Below are 21,745 nucleotides of genomic sequence, written 5' to 3' on the forward strand. Positions count from 1 at the left end.
TACATTGCTTTTTAAGATTTATTATGTACATTAAAGAATATTAGTGATTGTGAGAACCAGTCCAGTTAAAAAATTATTTCATTTGTTTTTCTAAAATGTCCCAAACTGATTTATCTACAAAAGCATATTTTTATATAACAGTATTTAACATACTTCTGAAACGTATTTTGGAAGATGCTAATTTATCAGTTCCTGTCTTTAAGTCTTCATTCAATAATAACCATTTTTGAGATCCTACTCTGTTCTAGGCAATAGCTTATGCTCTAGGGCATACAAATATGAATGATATAGAGTTCTTATTCTGAGGGAAGGCACATTTTAGAATTTCCAGAAACATAAATGGATAAATTGCAAAACTATGATGTAGATGTTTAATAGATGCCTGAACAGTGAGGTACAAGGAGTTGAGGATTATATATTTGTCTTCTAGGTAAACGAGGTTAAAAATATTGTTTAAAAAAAACATAATCCTTCTGTGAGAAGTGGGAACAAGGGAGGTTTTAAAACAGGATAGGGACATGATCAATTAAAAATGCTTTCAGGAAGATCACTTGGCAGGAATTTGGTGGAGGTACTATAGTAAGAGAGCCTAGTGAGAGAAAGAACAGATGGGAAGCTATTGCAATATTTCAGATGAGTGATTCTAAATTTCTGAATTAAGGCGGTTGCAGTGGAATTAGACAAGACAAGCCAGACCCAAGAGACATTCTGAGAAAGAACTGACAAGAGAAGCTGATGTGTTGAATATGGGGAAGAAAGGAGTCAATGATGACTCTAAGATTTCCATCTTAGGGCATGGCAGGGATGGTACTCAAAACAGAAGAAGGAGCACTGATGCATCCTGGGAAAGGGGTACTGATTTCAGATTTGAACCCACAAAGTTTGATGTACTTGTAAAGCAACAACGTGGCAGAAGTATTCATATGGAACTCAAAAGAGATCAGGGTTGACAGAGTAGATCTGGAAGTCATCGACCTACAGATAATTGCATTTGAGAATGTCGACAAGAACATTCAGAGAGCACAGAGTGAGGGAGAAACAGAAACAAGACAGGGATCTGGCAAACCTAACATGTGTAGTACAAACTAATGGGTGAAAGCTCTCGGAGAAGACCAAGAGAATGCAATTCAATGACACTGAAGGAGAACAAGGAATGGGTAGTATTTTGAATTACAGGGAAGGAAAGAGCTTCGAAAAATACATCAATGCATCCCTCAGTGCTGCACAGAATTTGGACTTCCCTTAACATTTTTGTTTTCTTTGCAGCCTCCTCCATTCCCAGCGTGCTAAGAAGCTCTTCTTTAGAGATGAATATGCATCAACATCACCTTCTATTTGATATTTTCATTTTCTATATTCTTCAATCTACTGGCATTTATTTTGGGGGTAAAATGTGGCATATAGGTGTAAGTTGATACCTGCCTTCCACACAAAAGTAATTTTGTTTTTGGTTTCAGGTATGCACTACATCAAAATAGTTCTGCCTCAACCTTTCTGTCTCACCTGTTTCACTTGTTCCAGCCCCAGTATCTATAGCCAGGACTAACTGGGGGTAGACTATGACCAACTTCACAACACAGGCCTTCTGCCTCTTGCCCTAAGCCTTCCTTATTGAAGAGTAGTGATGTAGAGGCATTTCTATTTGATGTCAAAATATGTGTAAACAGGCGGTGTGTGTGTGTGCACGTGCATGCACACACATGTGGGCATGTTGGCGGAACAGGAGTAATTAATCTCTTTGGGGCACATCCTTGACTAACCAATAATGGATGGGAGGAGGGGGAGCTAGAGATCAATTTTTCTGCCTCATGAGAAGCCATTGTCCATACTGCCTCTTAGAAAATGGGCTTTAAAGGTGGAGCAGTCAGTCAACTCATCCTTGCATCCTCCATTGGCTTTCCCCCTTCCTGGCCTCGTCCTCCTTTCCTTCACTCTTGCTATCTGGGATTAGATTCCCTTATGTAGGGGTATCGCATAAGCCTTTGCCTCTGAATCTACTTTCCACTGACCCTGAGCTAAGACATTCCTCAACAATAACATCAACAACAACATTTATTAAGAACCTGTTGCTGCTTCACTGGTTTGGAATTCTTTTATGATATAATAGATTTTTAGGTGGCTTCTGGGTATATAATGTGTCCAGTTGGTATCTCTTTAGCTTATTTATTATAGTTATGTAGCATATTTTGGTATGAGATTTACCAATTATCTTCACAGCATCCTTTATTTTCCAAATGTTTTTACTTCTTTCCATTGATGCCTAATGTTATCAGTGTATAATGTGATCACTGTGCCATGTGATCCGTGTGTAATGTTATCAAAGTTACAGCTGTGCATCATTTGTCAGGAGCCTGGAAAGTCATGAACAACGCAGTAGTTACCAGGTCCCTACATTTCTGAAATAAAGTGCCAGACCTCTTTGAGACATGCTCAGAGATTATGAAACTGGTTCAGTCAACAGTATTTCACCTGCCGTTTAAAGGGCTGTAGCGAGACAGCTTTTTAAAGAGTTGACAGATTATTGTGTGTCCTCCTCACAATTTCCCATGAGGGAAAAAAGTAAAAGATAAAGCCAGATGGTAGGATTTTCAAGAGAATATTTTGTAAAGCTTGACGTAGATTGCCTGGAGCTTGAGGGACCCTGGAACAAGAACCCGAGTCACATCTGGAAAGTGGAACGAACAGCTTTGCTTGGATAAGGCAGCTGAGGCAACGAGGTAAGAGGCCTCTCCCTGGGAGCGAGCTGCAAAGTATCTGTGGGGAGTGGAACTGGCTGTGGACCATTTTGAAAAGTCTCCCAAGGGTGCTCCTGCTTGGAAAGCAAAAGAGAAAAGAGATGTACTCCCGAGGCAGGAAGCTGAGGAAGGAACTCAAGGCAGCCAGCACAGTCCATCTGCAATCGGGGGGCAGCAGTAGGGAAATTCTGAGGATTCTCAAAAAGAACACTAGAACATCTTTAAAAGAGGAAGTCTTCAATCAAAGAGGCTAATGGCCTGAGGTTCAAGTCCTTTTAGTTCTCTGTCACTTCATGAACAAGACAGTGAGGCTCAGACTATGGTGGATGCCAGTAGTAGGGCACCTTAGAGCTGCTGAGGGGGACCAAGGTGGCTCAAGGTGAGGCACTGCCTGCCTGAACCAGCACCTGAGAGTTGCCTCTGGAGCACACCTAGGAGACTGTTTTCTCTACCCAAGGTTCCAGTTCTGGTGACTAAGATTTTCTAATCCTATATCTGTCTACCTCTGAGGAAGACAAATCTATATATAGTCCCATGAGCACTGGATCAGGGTAGAAATCAGCTTCCTGCCACCTCGTGGACACAGAACACGTGGCTTCTGTTGCATTATCTCTCAACCACATGGGACCACAATCTTTACCAAACTAAGGCTATGGCCTCCTCTGTGCATAAGGAAAGCAATTCCCAGTGATTCCAAGATGGGTTACCTTTCCCAGCAGCGTTATCCTCAGTGATTCCACAGTAACTTCCTGTCTTGTAATGTAGCACTGGCTTTTCACACTAAAGAAGAAGGGAAATCCACACATCTACTCTCTTGTAAGGCAATCACACTGAAATGTACCTATTACATGTGAGCTCCAGAGGGCCACTGAGCTCTACTTAGCACAATGATTGGAATATTCCAATCAGAATGATTGGAATACTCCAGGAGGGGCAAAGACAGAGTGTATAAATGAGTAGAGAAAGAATTTGACCAATTATTTTCTTAAAACTTGAAAGAGTAAAGGTTATGCAATCTTCTTGTCTGTAGATAACCTCTTTTTTATTGCTACTTGATCCTAGCATTTTCTTTTCCAACTAATGCAACTTTCACCATCCATCACATTTTTGATGGGGATCTTCTGGTGGTCACTTGCTGTTGTTGAGGTATAAGTCTAGGTCTGGTCAAGTAACATAGGCTTATTTTTGTTTTATTTTTCCTGCTCTGTCTCCTCTCAGGAAATGGAAGGTTCCATACAGAGGAGGAACCTGTGTGTGCTATCAACTTGTCACTTCTTGGGTCCCCCCTGAGGAATGGCACATGGAGCTGTCTCTATTGGGCATTTTACTCTCCAGCTGTGACAACCTCTATTCTGAAACTGGGATCAAGATTACTCCATCTTACAGCAGCCAGGCTAGGCATTTTTTGGATACCCTAATGTTCAGAAACCAAGCCTTTTCATATTAGCTCTCTCCTGCAGTGTTAAGACTGCTCCACAAGGGTACCAAAGCATGCTGTTTATACACAACATTTTTTTTTCCCACAGAGTTCTTAATGAAACAGCTTATTCTTTTAAATTTAGAATCCCATCAATCCTTCCCCACACCTGCATATTTGTAAGACTCATGCATTATATTAGACCATTAGTGCCTGGATAAGAGATATTTTGTGTGACAGATAACCTACAGCAGAATTGCTCATCCCACTATGACTAAGGCTTTGTTACAGTACTAGCTTCTCAGCCTCATTCCTTCTTCCCTTGGAAGGAAAGAACTTCCTTTCATGAGGCTTTTAAGTCCTTCAAGGAATTCACTTTCGGGCTTACCTGGTGGCGCAGTGGTTGAGAATCTGCCTGCCAATGCAGGAGACACGGGTTCGAGCCCTGGTCTGGGAAGATCCCACATGCTGCGGAGCAACTAGGCCTGTGAGCCACAACTACTGAGCCTGCGCGTCTGGAGCCTGTGCTCTGCAACAAGAGAGGCCGCGATAGTGAGAGGCCCGCGCACCGCAATGAAGAGTGGCCCCCGCTTGCCGCAACTAGAGAAAGCCCTCGCACAGAAACGAAGACCCAACACAGCCAAAAATAAATATAAAAATAAATTAATTAATTTAAAAAAAAAAAAAAAGGAATTCACTTTCATCAGCTCATCCTCCTCATTCCAAAAATGTCAGAGAATCCCAGAAGTGGACACAGCTTGGGGTGAAGTTGGCATGTCTCCTTCACCTTGCCTCCCTTCCATTCCGTCTATTAAATTCCAGAGTCAAGGAGGATGGACTACACCTCTCAGAGTGCTGTAGTTTCTCAGCTTTCCTGCGGACCACCATGAGAAAGGAGGAAAGGTCTGTGTTGATGAGGTTCTGTGCCCCGACCCAGCTTCAACAGGAGTAGGTCTGCTTTTACCTCTTTTATTTTTCCTTCCTCGTAAGTTTTCTTTTAAGAAGGAGTTCTAAGAATTTTATTCTTCCCCACCTTCAATTACAGTTCTAGACGGTACATAGGGTCATGAGTTATTTAGCATTAGAAACTATTCAAAGTAACCGTGGTGTTAGTGCAGCCAATCATACTTTATTGCAAATAGATGATGAATACTATGCAATTTTAGAAAACAATATTAACTTTTCTTCTTTCTACAAACTCATTGTGACAGTTTCATGAAACTAATTTATTACTTACAGGTGTCCTGGCTTTTGAAAATAAAATTCCCTTGTGTTATAATGTCTGTATTAAGATGTTTCTTAGGAAATCGTATATATATATATTTTAATCACTGCTACAAGTTTTTGCTTTTGTTTGGGGTAGACCCTGAAGTTACAGCTTTTCATACCGTTTGAAAGACATGTAGAATTGAAATATCAGAGTCACTTTTTATAGTACAGCTATTTTGCTGTACTATAAAAATACAATATAGCACCAATTTGTTCATTCTTATGTTGGGTGGGTTTACTTTCTAAAGTCATTATTTGAAATGCTGTGCTAGCATTTCTAGATATTTGCAGTTATTTTATTTACTTATTTATTTTTTAAGGATTTATTTATTTTTGGCTGCGTTGGGTCTTCGTTGCTGCGCGCGGGTTTTCTCTAGTTGAGGCAAGGGGAGGCTACTCTTCCTTGAGATGCGTGGGCTTCTCATTGCGGTGGCTTCTCTTGTTGCAGAGCAGGGGCTCTAGGTGCGCGGGCTTCAGTAGTTGTGGCATGCAAGCTCAGTAGTTGTGGCTCGCGGGCTCTAGAGCACAGGCCCAGTAGCTGTGGCACACGGGCTTAGCTGCTTCATGGCATGTGGGATCTTCCCGGACCAGGGCTCGAATCTGTGTCCCCTTCATTGACAGGAGGGTTCTTAACCACTGCACCAGCAGGGAAGCCCCTGCACAATTATTTTAATAGCCTAGCCGCCCCCCCACTCCGATCTCTGAATTTCAAAATGCTCTCTTCTCACTTGTGTCATTTTGTAACACACACAGAACACAATGAAAGGTTAATGGTGATAAAGCTGATTTGGTGCAGCCGCCGATCTCTTTGACTTAGTGAGGAAGATGTTTTCAATAAACCTGAAAAACAAAATCAGGATTATAAACCGAGGGTCATTTTGGAGCCTCGTTACCCTTCACAGAACTATTCCAACTTGATTTGAACCTTATGGTTTTACCCAATCCAAAGCCCTCAAAGAGATTTCTCTGATTTTAGGGGTTGTTTCTTCCTGCATCTTTTTGCCTTTCAGCTCTTGCAACTGCAAGGACCACCTTGGTTTTGCCTTATATCAAGGGGAGTATGAATTCCAGGCACTTCATTGGCTTCAAAAACCATCATCATACCGGTGAACTTTGTGAATTTTGAAGACTGTCATGGGGAGGAATGATACCTCCTAGAGTGACAGGTCCCCCATCCCAGTGCTGAGGCCTCTCTCAACTCTTTATTTCTCTTGTCCTCCTTCCTGCCTCTCAGGACTAACAACCACCTCTTGAGGCCTGACCTTGAAACAGTTCCATCTACTTTCACATGTCTCAGAGGCCGCTCAAACACTTTCACTTCACAGAAAGTGTTCTGGTGAATAATTCTTTCACCATTTCGTTACAGGAATAATTTAAGGAAGGTTTTCATTTGCTTTGCTTCCAGCAGGAGTTTTGTTGTTGTGGAGAGTGAGTGGGGGCTATATTTTTGTTGGATTGTTAAGAAGCCAGTTCTTTTCTTATACAGAGGCAAGGACTTGGGAAGTGGTGGTGGTGGAATGAGATGGTCGGTGGATTTTTCCTCCCATCAGTAGGCAAAGGTATCCTGAATAAGAGTGAATGAAAGCACCTATTAGAACACAAATAGCAGAGCCAGTGTAGGGTAACTTCAGATACAGCCAACATTGACAGAGAAGCAAGAAAATGGGAGTGAGTAGGGAATGAAAGTAGGCACACTCATTTTTGTTGAGTTGAGAAAACAGAGTTTGTAACTTGTGACCCACAATGTTATTATAAAGGAGGGTCAATATATTAGAAATCTTTTGAGTTTAGTTATTGCTTTAATTTCATAATATTTCTGTTGTGGCACGCGGCCTCAGTGGTGGCTCGTGGGCTCTAGAGCACAGGTTCAGTAGTTGTGGTGCACAGGCTTAGTTGCTCCGCAGCATGTGGGATCTTCCCGGACCAGGGCTCGAACCCATGTCCCCTACATTGGCAAGCAGATTCTTAACCACTGAGCCACCAGGGAAGGGCTGTAAAATCATCTGTAAGCTAATAGCAAATTAGAAGTTCTCCATGTCAATTTTTTTTCATTTAAAGACAATCTTTGAATTTGTTTTTCACTGAATTTGAAAATATTTTGTGCCAGATATTAGACTCCTTGCTTTATGTAGATTGTCATTTAATTCTCACATCACAGTACCTCAGTGAGGTAGAAGCTATATCTATTTCATTTTAACAATGAGAAAAGCCAAGAACCGGGAGGTTAGTAACTTGCCAAGGTCACAAAGCCAGAAATTTCAAAGTGAAGATTCATATTCCAGCAATTAGGGGCAAGGGCAGAGGTCTTAGTCAAGACCCTGAAAAGCGTAGCGATTTAGGTAACTTTGAATTGTCTTTTGAGCATCCAATGTATCAGTAAGTATCAGGATGCTTAATAGAGGGAAATGTTAGTAGTTTGTTATCCCTAATAAAACAATACCTTTTAATTATTTTTTAATATTTAAAATGTATGATGACAGATTTATAATCACCTACTGATTGATTTAATAAAATATTTTCACAGTATATGTTTTTGTCCCACTGATCTACCTTTTATCTCGCTGAGTAGAGTTGGAACAGGAGACAATATGGGGATTCAGGAACAAAGGGGCTGGATATCTTAGTCACTTTGTGTATATATTGCAAAGACTTTATCACTGTGTCATTGGGTTTGTTTTGTGTTATCCAAACTTCATTAGTGATTGCAGTCTCCTCTAAATATATGGGCTTCATATTCAATTTCAGAAGAAGAAACATTTTGAAACAATGTGCAAATAAAGGAGAAAAATAAATGACACTTCTCTTTCAGTATGACTATCTACTTGATAGCAGGGGTTCAGAAAGGCATTTTAATTATTAAATGCTTTGCATTAAGATGTTTAGTCGATATTTTTCTTTCAGGAGAATCACAGTAGTGTGTGCTGTGTTGGCCACTGGTAACATAGCTAATTTAATGGCACAGTTTAAATGAATTCTGCTGACTACATTGTCCTTCATCTGTATTACCTCTAACAGTTGGTATGCAAACTTTCACAGCTATAGAGGCAGCCTTGTCATTCATTGGTATTGTCAAGAAGCATAAATAATCACTATGTGACATTTTGACACAAGGGTTTATTTAGTGATGTTTGCATACTGACATTGACAGAATAGGTGAGGACATTTCATCAGCAGCAACTTTAGCCTCACAGAATGCAAAAAATAATATGCACTTTCCTGATGGCTAGAACTGGGCTGTGACCTCCCTCTTCCGTCTTCTCTTTCTCCCCTTCTCTAATTGTTAATCCTTATTATTTGATTTTGCTAAAAACTACTGCTGAAAGAACTTTATTTCTATGTGCATGGGAAGTTAATTCATTATCTGGTCATTTCACAGCATGTTTAATTTCTTTCTTTGATTTTTCACCTTGATGCAAACCAAAAACAATACAGAGATGTAACTGTTGAACAGCAGGCATCTTCTTTATATTATATGCACAATAGATTGCTAATACCCATCCACTCTCCCTATAGAGAAATCTACTAATTAAAAAATTTTGTCAGTCACCTAAGCTCTTTTTTTGGAGAGGAGACTTTCCAATTAGCAGCTTGAGATGAGAGAGGGGAAAAAGAGTAGCTTTGGTGAATCATTACATTTAATTATTACTTCAATGCCAAGATGTTTCTAGAGCCACAGTATAATCTGTGAGTTCACAATAAATAGGTAGCAGCTCTCTATGAATAAATTAGATACAACTTTCACTTTCAGATCAGTTTTGAACAATAATTGCTACCTTAACCGGAAATTTGAATTGCTGAAGCACCCACTTTGTAAGTTGAAGGAGGAACCACATAACAGGGAAACGGAGAGTTTTAATGCAACCCCAATCTACCCCTGAACTTTACTAATCCCCAGGGCCTCTTCTGTTATCTTATGGGGAATATGAAGATGATCTCTGCAAGACTGGGTCATCACTAACATGGGTGAGTTTATGCTGTCATTTTATTGAGTGAACACAAAGCTAAATGAAAAGTATTGAGAGTTTTCCCTGTGTAAAAACTGGGAGGGATTCTAGAAATAAGTGTGTATAAAAAGGACATTCTAGTTTCTAGTGGTTGTTGTCTTTATTTCTGTAATTCTTCTTCACTCGCTCCTCTCCAGATAATCACATAATATAAAGCAGATGTCCAGCTCTGCCGATCCCAGCTTGGCTGTCAGCCGACGTGGCCACACAGGTTCATGGGTGATGTGCTCTGCCACTGGTTAATCAGTAATCTTTGTGAGAGTTTTAATGTTTGTGCTCTTTCTTCTTCCCTCCTTTTCTTTCTTCCTCCCTCCCTCCCTTTCCCAGTTTCATTTTTAATTCATGAAAGTATGATAAATAGTGGCGAAGGAAGATTTTAAAGACAGAATTTTTACATTCACACCCACATTCGCAGAAAGCTGTAGAAACATTATTAATGAAAAAACTTAAAACATTAATGGGCTTAAGAATTCAGTGGCCCCAGACCCTTCCATTCATGTTCATTATTTATGAGTGTGGGTGGTAGGATTGGATGAAACCGCAGTCAACCCACACTGCATCCTGCTTTGCCCAGGTGCTTTTCCAAGGAGGGCAAGATCCTCCTGTCTGCTTGCATTCAGATCTACACGTGTTGGGCTCTGGAGATTTGTGAGAGTATAAGGGACAAGGGGGTCCTAATCTCAACTGTCTCTCTTTGGTGCCAAAGGATGGGGCCTCTGAGTGGGGGAGAAAGATTGATGATACTTACATGCGTGACATTTCCCAGGGCCGCTCCTGCACTAATAGGTATGCAGTTCCCAAAATTAGTGTTTCCCAATCCTAGCTGTGTTGTCAGAACCACTAAGGGAGTTTTTGAAAAATACTAATGCCTGGGCCCTATGCCCAGAGAATCTGATAAAATTATTGGGGTGGAGTCCTGAGGTGGTTCTAATGCACAACTGAAAAACTATAAACAGGACAATCGGAGTTCAGAAAATTCTATATGTTGTTCTACTCTTCTTTCTAACCTGGGACTCCTGCTGTGAAAAGTTGCTTGATTTCTGTTCTCAATCTCTTGATCATCTAGGATCTTTCATAACTTCTCTTTTACTCTCTTCTCCTGTCCTATGCCCAACTGTTCCATGACTCCTGTCTCCCTCTCTCTCTGTCAAGCTGCCTCAGTCTTGGAAGATGCTAAAAGAAGTTTTATATATATATATATATATATATATATATATATATATATATATATATACACACACACACACACACACACACACATATATATATATATTTCTACCCTCTAGAAGACTATAAATGAAGCCAAGATCAACATGGCCATGGGCTATTACTACCCACCCCCTGCCCCCGCAAAAAAGAGAGATTCGTGTCATTGTACCAGGACAAAACTGAAGATTTACGCACACAGTCATAAACAGTTGGTTAGATTATACTAGTATTTCTGGATATTTGTAACAAAACTTCTGAAAAGACCCTGAGAAAGTCCACTTCTCTGACTGGCAGCCTTGGATGTTTGCCATTTGATCTCCCTTCAAGAAAAACCTGCCTTCAGCTGGAAGGAGTGCATGGCATGGGTTGGCCTCCAGCTACGGCACCTTTCCCAGTCTGATACGGATTTCAGCCAAAGTCATGTTTTCCTGAGGGCAGCCCTCAGCCAATCACAGCTCAGCAAGCCTAGGAGGACACAGCCATCTATGCTCAACACTGTACTGTTCCAATGGCCAACTTTTGCTCCCTGTTGGCAAATTTGCATAATAGTCTGAGTGTCTCTCTATTCAATTCTGTTTTCTCTCCTTTCTTTTCATTAGTGTCAGATCAGCATCACAGCCTAAAGGCTCCTTCTGCTTCATCCTGTCCCTTCCCCTTTTATCTTAGGTGTTACCCCTAAGAAACCTTCTGCCTTCCTAGCTTTGTCTTGGTATCTGCGTCCCAGATAAACCGTACTGGCACAATCTGTCATTGTAACATTTTAATGAAAATTACAAAAGTTGCATTTTTATTTTCCAGTAGTGAAAAATAATTACAATCTTTTTTGTATCCACTAGCACCGAAGGTTCGTGTGAAAAATTTACTCTATCATCTTCAAAATGCTACTGTTTGTATTTTTTCTTACAATATTTTAGTGTTTGTAACTTTCTATGAATATAATTTATTTCTAATCTTATTCCAATTATGTAGAAATGTTACCTCCTAGAAATCTTATTAAAATTCTATCTTCAGATTTCTAAAATAAAGTCATTTGGACAGAGGGAATTTAATGCTTTAAAAATATAAGTGATTCCAGTTTGATAGGTTTGGAAAATTCACCTTCGCTGGAACAATACTTCTTAAAGAGACTTGTTCTTCTGAACGTTAATAAAACAATCTTCTTCCTTTAGATGCTTACCACATTGTATTACTTATTATTACTGTTGTTGTTAACATATTTGTTGGCATTATGTTGTCATCATTTCTGACCTACACAACCCTTGGCATGGCACTAGGCACATGGTTTATGCACATTAAATGTGTATTGTATTGAACTAAGTAGGATTCTTGTACATATTTTGACATCTGGGACGTCATCCGTATTCTCAGAGGAGAAATCCTCAGAAGTATTGATATAACTTCAGCTGACACAATAAAGAAAGGAAATTATTTTTTCCTTCACACCCTTCCAACAAATCTTTGAGTCTGTTAAACAATTATTTCTTTTCTAACAGACCTCGAGTTCTAGAAGACTTTTTTAAAGTCCTTATTCTTTCATAAACCAGAGTATTCCCATGTATAGCTTTGGAGTAAAGAGAGGGTTTAAGTCAGGAAAACCTTGCTAAATAAATGGTCTCCAAGTGACAATGGCATTTTGCCTTTCTCTGAATCCTCGGGCGGAGGCCAGAGTTTGGAGCCAAGATGAAGGGCTGGATGAGTCATCTGCTATGGTATGGCAATGCCTCTGTTCTCAAATCTGCGCAATCAAATCTCAAACTGATTTCTCCCTTTCATTTCTTTTCCTTCTTTTTTTGGCAAGAGAGAAAATAACTTCGGTATCTTTTTTTAGGAGGGTTGAAAAAAAAAAAGGAACACCATTCTATTGCCCAAAATTGCATACAGAATTTCAAAGAGTGACCTCTTCCCAGATATAGCAGAGCTTATGGTGGTAATGGGAATGTGTCACCTTTTGAAGCGTAAGACCTTCAGATCCCAAGCCTCCCCATCTCTTCACCGGACTTTGGAGAATGGTAGGATTAGGAGTAAAGGAGTATTAAATATAATACCATTTTCACCCGGGAGTAATTAATATTTCTGGCCATGTGGACTATTTCATGGTGGGAGTCACAGTGGCAATAAGTGAATGACGAGGAGATGGACTCCAGGTATGCTGAGATGTTCAAAGGTTTGCTTTTTTCACTGTTGGCAGATTAAGTCATTTTTAGAATTTGGACTTCTCAGGGGCAGAGGTTTTTTTCTTTTACATTAAATCTACTCTTTTCTCCACACTGTTCTGTTATATAATAGGGTGAGTGTATGGGCAGAGTCATGCTTTTTCAGTATTAAAACACAGAATCATATCCTTCATTTTTAAAGTTACAGTTATTTGTGTTATTACTAATTTTGGACACAGCAAATAAGACATTGCCAGAAACATTTCTGGGAAGAATAAATATGCAGCTTGTTTAGAACTGAGTTTGTTGTTAAATATAGCTTTGATCTCCCCTCCACCCTGCAGCACCACCCCAGCCAAGAACTGCATGGTAGTTTGTTTACAATCTACCACCCTATCTTTAAATGTTGGACTCCAAATGTGTATTGTGTATTCTGTAGTTCTATTTTCCAGGTTGTTCTGGCTTTGTGGCCTTGGCTGAAATTGTGTGCCTCTCCTCCCTTTGACCCATTCTCTTCACAGTGTTTCACTTCAGTTCATCAGACAGCACCTGATTAGGTGGCCTTCTGTCATCCATTCCCTACACATCCCGCCTGGCCTCGGCACCGTGGGGCTGGCTGCCATCCAGAACCTCATCATGGAAGCAGCTGTCCTGACAGAGGAAGATGCGTTTGGTTCATCTTTAAACATTTTCAAGGAGTTGGACTCAAGGTCACAAATAGGCCAAAGGCTCAGTCACGTTTAAAGTGTGACATGATGGCATCCTGAAAAATCTTTTATCAGGCAATACTCTTTCTCTCAAAGAACAGAGACCGTGAAAATGGGCAGACATGTTTTGGAATCCCTGCTCTACCATCTTGCTAGCTATGTCATGGAAATACTAACTGCAAAGCTCCAAGTAAGTTGCCTGGCACGTTAAAGTAGGCTCAGTAAATTTTAGTTCTCTGTAAAAACGTATTAAATATTTATCATGTGCAAGGCAAGGTTGGGTAGCTGGAGTGCTAGATGGTATCAAAATAGTAATAGGTGGATGCTCAGGGTGCTTACTATTTTATAGGGGAAATCTTGGTAAATTCTGAGCTCAAATACAGGCTAGAAAGTAAAAACCACATTGCAAATCTAGGGGAATGAGAATTCAGAGAAGGGATGGATTACGGCTAGTGGGAGGATAAGGTAAAGGTGGGGGAGATAGCACTTGAAGTAAAAGCTGAAGGAATTTTTCCCTTCTCTTGTGTGTACATTAGAGATGGTAATTTGGACTTTGTAGGGATAGAGAAAGAATCCTTAAGTGACAGGACTGCAGTCGAGCAAATTCAGTTAACGTTTGGGGAATTGTTAACAATCAAAGTTGGCTGGATCAGAGCCCACATTAAAGGGAAGGTAGGAGATAATTTTGGAAAGATAGGTTAGGCTATATTCTGGTGGACCTTAGATCTCAACCTGTATGAGAAACGTGGTGGAGTGGAGGGAGACCCTGGCTACGGAGCAAGAATCCTAGACTCCTTTCTAGGCACCTGGGAAGAGATAGCAGAACAACTAGGTTCTGGAGATTCATTATTTTGGGTTCAAATCTCAAAGTTTCCACTTACTAAGTCTGTGACAGTCAGCAAGTTATTTCCCTCTTCTAGCCTCTAGACCAGACCATGTCTCTTTAAGTATAAAATTATTTGTTTATAAATTTAGTTGTTGGAAAATGGCAAAGGTTTTCAATAGAAAAGTGTTTTTTAAAAAGTGGGAATGTTTAAAAGCTTGGAAATGAAATAATTAAGTGAAACTATCAGAGAGCTCTTCAGTTTCCATGCCACTGCTAAACATATACGATTCTAAGGAGACAGATCTAGTAATACTACCTAGGACAGTTTGAAGGAGTAAAAGACTAAACGCAAGAACATCATCTGACTTTGGGTCTAAAATGAAATGGGGATTTGAAGAAAGTTAGTACCATTTTTAAAAGAGAGATATTGCAGTGGGGCAATCAAAAGGATTTGGCAACTGATAGAATATCAGTTCTAAAGCTAACAAGCACAGGAAGGATTACTTTGTTTTAATTTATATGCTTTTTTATATTAAATTATTTAAGTGACCTGATTTAGTGATGACTTTTAATTCTGCATTACTCAATGCATGTGGAGTTTCTAGTGACATATGTATATGGGTATGTGTTATTGATCCAGCAAATACTTATTGTGGACCTGGTATGTGACCGGTAGTGTTCTAGGTGTTGGAGACAAGGTCCTTGCTCTTATATTCCAGGACTCTGTTGAAGAAAATAGTGGCTAGAAGAAGTGTCATGAAGATAACTAAGATGATATGGTAGGGGGTACCTGGAAAGCTAGTGAAGGGGCTCCTTTAGGAGGACGCATTCAGGCTGAGCTGAATGACTGAAGAAGCCAGCAACGTGGAGTGCCAGGGCAAGAACGTTCCAGAAAGAGAACACAGATAGGCAAAGGTCCAAGGATGGCGATTATGCCTCAGTGGGTTTCAGGAATTAAAAGAAGCCAGCCTGACAAAGGCATCATGATTAGGGGGAGAGTAGTCAGAGATAAGAGGAGAATATGTGTTAGTTCCCAACTTGGGGCCAACTCCAAACACTCATTCCTCATCTCTTGGCCTTGTTGCAATTTTACAGCCCAGTCTATGACATCCTTTGCAGCAAAAGGAGTTAATAAAACCACATTCATTCTCTTTTTCATGTACCAACTTTGGCAAAATGTTCAAACTCCCAATTTTTCAGAGTAGAAAGCTGGGGGTCAAAGATGTTTAGCAACTTGCTCAGGGTCACACAGTTTGTAAATGGCAGGGCCAGAACTCAACCAGGTCTTATGATCCAGGCCCAGAGCAGTTTCTGCTTCCCACAGTGTCACTTTCCCTTCTTATGTAATCCTAAAGAATCACAGTCACTGACCTCTTATCAGAGAGCCCGCAGGAGATGTCTGTAACCCAGGATAGGCGTTTTAACCAAAGGACAGTGAAAGAGTCCTCTATTTATGGCTGACAAGGTACAGGGCTTACCTGCACTAAGGTTTAGAGATAGAGAATTAGAAGGGAGCACCTATTGGCAGCGAATTGGCAGAATGATGATGTACTTATTTTCCTTTGCCTGGGAGTCCTACAGCAGCCCCTTGCTTTCATAACCCCATGATTTGATAATTTTCCAACAAATTCAATTTTATGTGTTTGGACTGAATGGAATATGCCATAAGAGACCATAGCATCTTAGAACAAACATCAACTGTGGTAAATAAACTGATGTTTACGCATGGGCACTGTATTAGCTGTTTCTGCACTTTGCCCCTCCATTAAGTTAACTGCCAGGCCTGGGCCATTACAATCCAGCCTTGTTCCCTCAATTACAGCCACACATTAACTCCGGACATTACAAGTCTTTCCAGTAGCCATTTTCAGGGAGGACCGTGAGCTTTCCTAGGAGTGCCTCCCCTCCTTTCTGTTCCCATCTTGAGCCCCCTCTGCTACTTGCAACTCTGAGTTCTGAACAGGCTTATCTCGAAGCCAGTCGGGATCCCTGTTTATGATGCATCCTTAAACCCAGGCATCCGTTTACACGAGAGCCCTAGTTAGAGAGGCATATTGTACTTCTCTCCTTTCAAAGAGCACATTTGCTGCTTGCTGGGGGCTTTCTGCCTGAGGCAGGGGGGCGAGGAAGGAGAGTTCCTTTGGGAGCAGATTTAGAGTCGCTTCTCATTGGAGGGGCTCGCCTTTTCCTGAGCTGCCAGACACTGCAGGCTCAACTGAGGCGCGGAGGTGCAATTCAGGCTGGTGAAACAGTGGAGGAAGGCAGGGACAGGCGGGGCTAGCGCGGCTCTGCAGCGGATCACAAGCACCAACACACACACCGCTCTCCCGCCGCCCCCTGCTCGAGCCTCGCTTCAACTAACCGGGGCCACAGAGACGCGGACAGGGAGCGGGGGACTGAGGAGGGGAGAGGACAAGGCAGGAACCGTGAAGCAGAGGAAAAGCTGGAGCGGAGCTGGTATTTCACCTGAGAGTCTGACCCGCATCCCGAGGCTCAAACCCCCTACAGCTGCACCGTTGTCGCCTGCTGGGAGAGCACGGCGCCAAGGAACCCTCGAGTCCCGCTCCCAAGTCGTTCTGTGCCCGGCGCGCCAGGATCCTTCTGGTGGGGGGCAGCGCGGTGCCCTCAGGAAGGTGCGGAGCTTGGGGGACCGGCGTTGGCGCCCGTCGTGGTGCCCCAGGAAAAGTAGGGGCGAGGAAAATCGCCTTCAGGGCAGAGTGCGAGGCCAGGCTGCCGCTGCCGCCGGCCGCGCCGCCTCCTGCGCTCTCGCCTTGGGTGAGTGCTCGGCTTTAGCGCACCGCCGCGTCTCTGCAGCGCTCGGGGGCGGCCTGAGGGCCCCGGTGGCGCCCGCGGAAACTCAGCGGCCCGCGGACGGCAGGCGGACGCGTCTCCGCAGTCCGGAGCGGGGACTCTGAGCCCGGAGGGCGTGGGTAGGGGCTGCTGTACCCGTGCCCGGCAGACATGCCTTTGGGCGGGATTTGGGCCAAAAGATAGGAGGCGGGAGCGCCGGAGGGAGCCGGGAGCCGTCCCGCAGGGCGGGCGGTCGGGAAGCGGCGGGGAGGGGGGGAGGGTCTGGTCCGAGCAGGTAGCGCCGCTTCGGCAGCCCGGCGAGTTGGCCATCAGTCTTAAAACTGTCAGTTTGGGAGCGCTGCAGGAGAGTCAGGAGGGCTGTGGGAAGGCAAGAGGGGGCCCCCGGGATGCCGGTGGTGAGGGAAGAAAAGAGAGGCCTCGAAAAGCTTGGGGGCACATTTGCGCTCGGGCTCCTAGTCCTTGCAGCCCTCCTGCCTTGAGTGTGGGAGAACACTTTTTTTGTTTTAAGACTCAGCGTGGAGAGAAAGCCTCCGTCCCAGGGGAGGAGAGGCGTCTGCGGGGGGCAGAGACCGCAGCTACCTGCCGGGTGCGCCCCCCGCCCCGGGCACGCAGGCGTTCGTCCCCCCTTTCTCTCCCGCTCCCACCTCCTCATTGGTGCTGGTTTGCAGCGCTCGGCTCCTGCGCCTTCGCTTCGCGTTTGAATCTGGCTCGCCCCTCCGTATTATGTCTGCACTCCGAAGGAAATTTGGGGACGATTACCAGGTAGTGACCACCTCGTCCAGCGGCTCGGGCTTGCAGCCCCAGGGGCCGGGCCAGGGCCCGCAGCAGCAGCTTGTGCCCAAGAAGAAGCGACAGCGGTTCGTGGACAAGAACGGCCGGTGCAATGTCCAGCACGGCAACCTGGGCAGTGAGACGAGCCGCTACCTCTCGGACCTCTTCACCACCCTGGTGGACCTCAAGTGGCGCTGGAACCTCTTCATCTTCATTCTCACCTACACCGTGGCCTGGCTCTTCATGGCGTCCATGTGGTGGGTGATTGCCTACACTCGGGGCGACCTGAACAAAGCCCACGTCGGCAACTACACGCCCTGCGTGGCCAACGTCTATAACTTCCCTTCGGCCTTCCTCTTCTTCATCGAGACCGAGGCCACCATCGGCTATGGCTACCGCTACATCACCGACAAGTGCCCCGAGGGCATCATCCTCTTCCTCTTCCAGTCCATTCTCGGCTCCATCGTGGACGCCTTCCTCATAGGCTGCATGTTCATCAAGATGTCCCAGCCCAAGAAGCGCGCGGAGACCCTGATGTTTAGCGAGCACGCGGTGATCTCTATGAGGGACGGAAAACTCACGCTCATGTTCCGAGTGGGCAACCTGCGCAACAGCCATATGGTCTCCGCGCAGATACGCTGTAAGCTGCTCAAAGTAAGTGCTACCCGCCCCCTCCCCACCTGGCGACCGCCAGCCCTCAAACCTGGGAATTAACTCACCTGAGGGCCACCCTCAGGCTCCTAGGCTTGCCTAACGCCACAGGTAAACTTCCTTGTTTGGGAGCTGGGGAGGGCGTGGAGGACTGGGCAAAGAGAGTACAACTGACAGTTCTGTTCTTTTTCCACCCACTCTCGTGCTCTTATTTGTTTTATTTTATTCTTATTTATATTCCTCGGATGTATTTGTGTCACTTTCTGGACTAGTAACGCCAACGGAGTGGTGTTGGCTCCTGGACCTCTGAGGTACACAAGTGCCCTACTCTCCTTCCTACCCTTGCTGCTTTGCTCTTTAGAGAGCTTTTGAGTTGTTGTCAATAGGCTACTCCAGTAAACTTGAAGTATTAAAACTGAACAGCTTTTAGTTTGAAGAAAAAGGTGCTGAAATTGCTTTAATTTTCACTCAGAGCTTTTCTTTCTTTTTTTTTTTTTTAATTTCTTTTTTTCCCTCTAGTAGTATTTAGCAGGTGGATTATTCCTTCAGACCCAAGAACATTTATTCTAACTCTATATGTGGTCATCTTTTTTAACAAGTACACAAACCAGAGAAGCAGTTTATAAAGTGGAAAAACAACACCTGGTTGTTTTCAACTTTTATTTTTACCAAATATTTTCCTAGAGAAATATTCTGTGAAAGCGTGAGTGCTTTTCCTGTAGAGTCTCTTATTAATTTTATTCTTAATTGCCTGTTTCTATGAAGCCTTTGTCAATTACAGATTTCACTTGAAGCTTTTCAGCATCCATTAAATAAGATTGCTTCCTACCATCAGCAGTGTAAATGCTAAAAGAAATTGTTCATGGAGTGATTATTAAAGCAAGGTCCATCTAGTCGTTAGAGGGCACCACTACAAACAAGAAGAGAAGCCCACTCTAATCACTCATCCAATTAGAGTCTAGGAATGAGGGATACGAGCCCAGTTCTCTATGTATTATTTACAGTCCATCTTTTTGAGGGATTTGCCTTAGTTTTCAAATGTTCATAAATTGAAAAGCTGACCTCAATACAGTCTTAAAAATTTATCTGAGATTGCATGGAAAAACCATAGCCCCATTCAGGACTTAGCATTAATAAAATGAAAACCTGAAATATTTAAGTTGAGATTTTGCCTTTGGGATTTCAATTTTACTCTACAGGTCCTCTGTCGTTTTACACAGCCTCAGTTTATATGGTAGTTAAAAGTGGTCCAATGTGCTTTAAAAAAAATTTGTCTCTTGCGTCATTTTCATTACTCATTTACAAGGTCTTACCCTAATTATTCTTGACCATCTTGCTCAGTATAGTGTTGGACTTAAAGCAGCTCAGTTGTCCGGTCACTCCACATCATATGCATATTTACTATGCTACAGACAGTAAACAAACTAATTGTGTATAGCTTACTGGAAAATTTTCAACCCGGTTCTGCTGTATATGTTAATTAAGATAATGGTGAATACATAATTTGAGTAGATCATATGCTTTATAATTAACTCCAATGGGCTGCATGTAATTTTTTTAAAAATTTAACTTAGTATATCATGCTATGGACCACATTTGAACTGAGTTGTTTGGATCAGGCTAAACATGTGGTAGACGTGTTTGTTGCAGGGGTGTTTGTTGTATGTGCCTATTTCTATGAATAGAACAAGATATATAACCTCTCTTTTTAGGTTAGGCCTACCAGCAACACTTTGTAAATGTAGTGCAAAAGTCTCTGTCGTGGAATCCATGTTCATGTGTCACTTTGAGATTGTTACTGAAGAGTAGTTTATCATCTTGATTGGTGTATTGGAAACTTAAAATTAGACTTTAAAGGTCAGTTATTGCTGTTCTCTAGTTTTTCAAACATATAAATACGTTTATTAAAACAAATATCTTTTTGAGGAAACATATTTAGATGTTTTTAGACTATCAAATTTTATTTTAACAAAATCAGAAATAATTAGAATTAATCTACATAGTAGGTTCTTGTTTTTGTTTTTGTTTTTTTACAAAGTTGTAGTGAATCTGAAGCACCCAGTGTCTACAGTGGTTCAGGACACTGATAGTGATTTTTATGCAAGTATCACATATACCACAAGGAGTGTCCTGATCAAACAAAAAAAAAAGATTTCTACTGTTGGCAAACTTGGAGCAAGGTGCTATATTAACACAAGGTGATAAAAACATCTAATTAAAACAATATGTATAATGTTCTTATAAAATTTTTTACTTCTGATTTGTTGGGAAGATGTCAGTGCTAAAAGTAAAAATAATTGGCATGTGGAGTCAATTTATATTTAAACAAAATTATGGTGAAATTCTGTACTGCTTTTTTTGTGAGGGGAGAGGGTTGATCAGTGGCAGCTCTTCATCCAGCCAGTTACTGTAGTTTGCTTGAAGTTGATTTGTCCTGTAGCCATGGTGATTAAAATGAATTCTCATAGCTCTTGTCATTTCCTTAGACTTCATTTAAAAGGAGCCATGTTTTATTAGGAAACTAATAACATTCGGCAAAATCAGAGGGAAGATTTGCCTTTAATAAGTGACTCTCATTTTCTTTTAGGGACTGAGATGAAGTGATCCAAAACAGCCAGTTATATTTTTAAAGAGAAGCTATACCAAGATCTTAAAGCAGTAATATTTTGATATTGGTCTTATACATCCTTACTAAATATCATTACACATATTCAGTTTCTTCTCTTAACCCATGTTTGACATTTTAAATGTAAAATTTATGTATCTTTAATACAGAGAAATACATAGAATTTTAAGGCAACAAAACCATAATATTTAATAATAGTAATTACAGTCTATATGAGTTCTTCCTATTACCTAATTTAATTTCATTTATATTTTTCTATTGCTGTTTTCTTATTTGCTGAATAAAAGCTTATTTATCAGTATTACTATAAGAATTATATTTGATGATTTAAAGCACTTCTATTCTTGTAAAGAATAGAAAAATAAGAACATGCATATGACTTTCTAATCCTGGCTACTGTGAAGTTTTCTGTGCATTTTTTTTTTTTTTTTGAATTGTGTGTCTTGATGGAAGTTTTTCTCTTATAACTTCTCTAATTTTTAATTGTTGTTAACTTATATGAAAGCAAATTTTATTTCAACTCTATTCCCATCTTCCAAGCTTGCAAATACTGAAATTTATTTCAA

The 21,745-nt window shown here is 41.8% G+C and overlaps 1 protein-coding gene across 1 annotated transcript in view; it reads left to right on the top strand.

Moving 5' to 3' along the window:
• Positions 1-17,854: 17,854 nt before the first annotated feature.
• The window catches only part of KCNJ3 (potassium inwardly rectifying channel subfamily J member 3), a 156,907-nt gene continuing 153,016 nt past the window's right edge, over positions 17,855-21,745 (top strand). The window contains exon 1 of the mRNA XM_065880612.1: positions 17,855-18,556. Within this exon, the coding sequence (XP_065736684.1) occupies positions 17,855-18,556 (702 nt within the window). The remainder of the gene's footprint in view (positions 18,557-21,745) is intronic.

The sequence above is a fragment of the Phocoena phocoena genome, chromosome 7 (genome assembly GCF_963924675.1).
Source record: "Phocoena phocoena chromosome 7, mPhoPho1.1, whole genome shotgun sequence".
Taxonomy (NCBI): domain Eukaryota; kingdom Metazoa; phylum Chordata; class Mammalia; order Artiodactyla; family Phocoenidae; genus Phocoena; species Phocoena phocoena.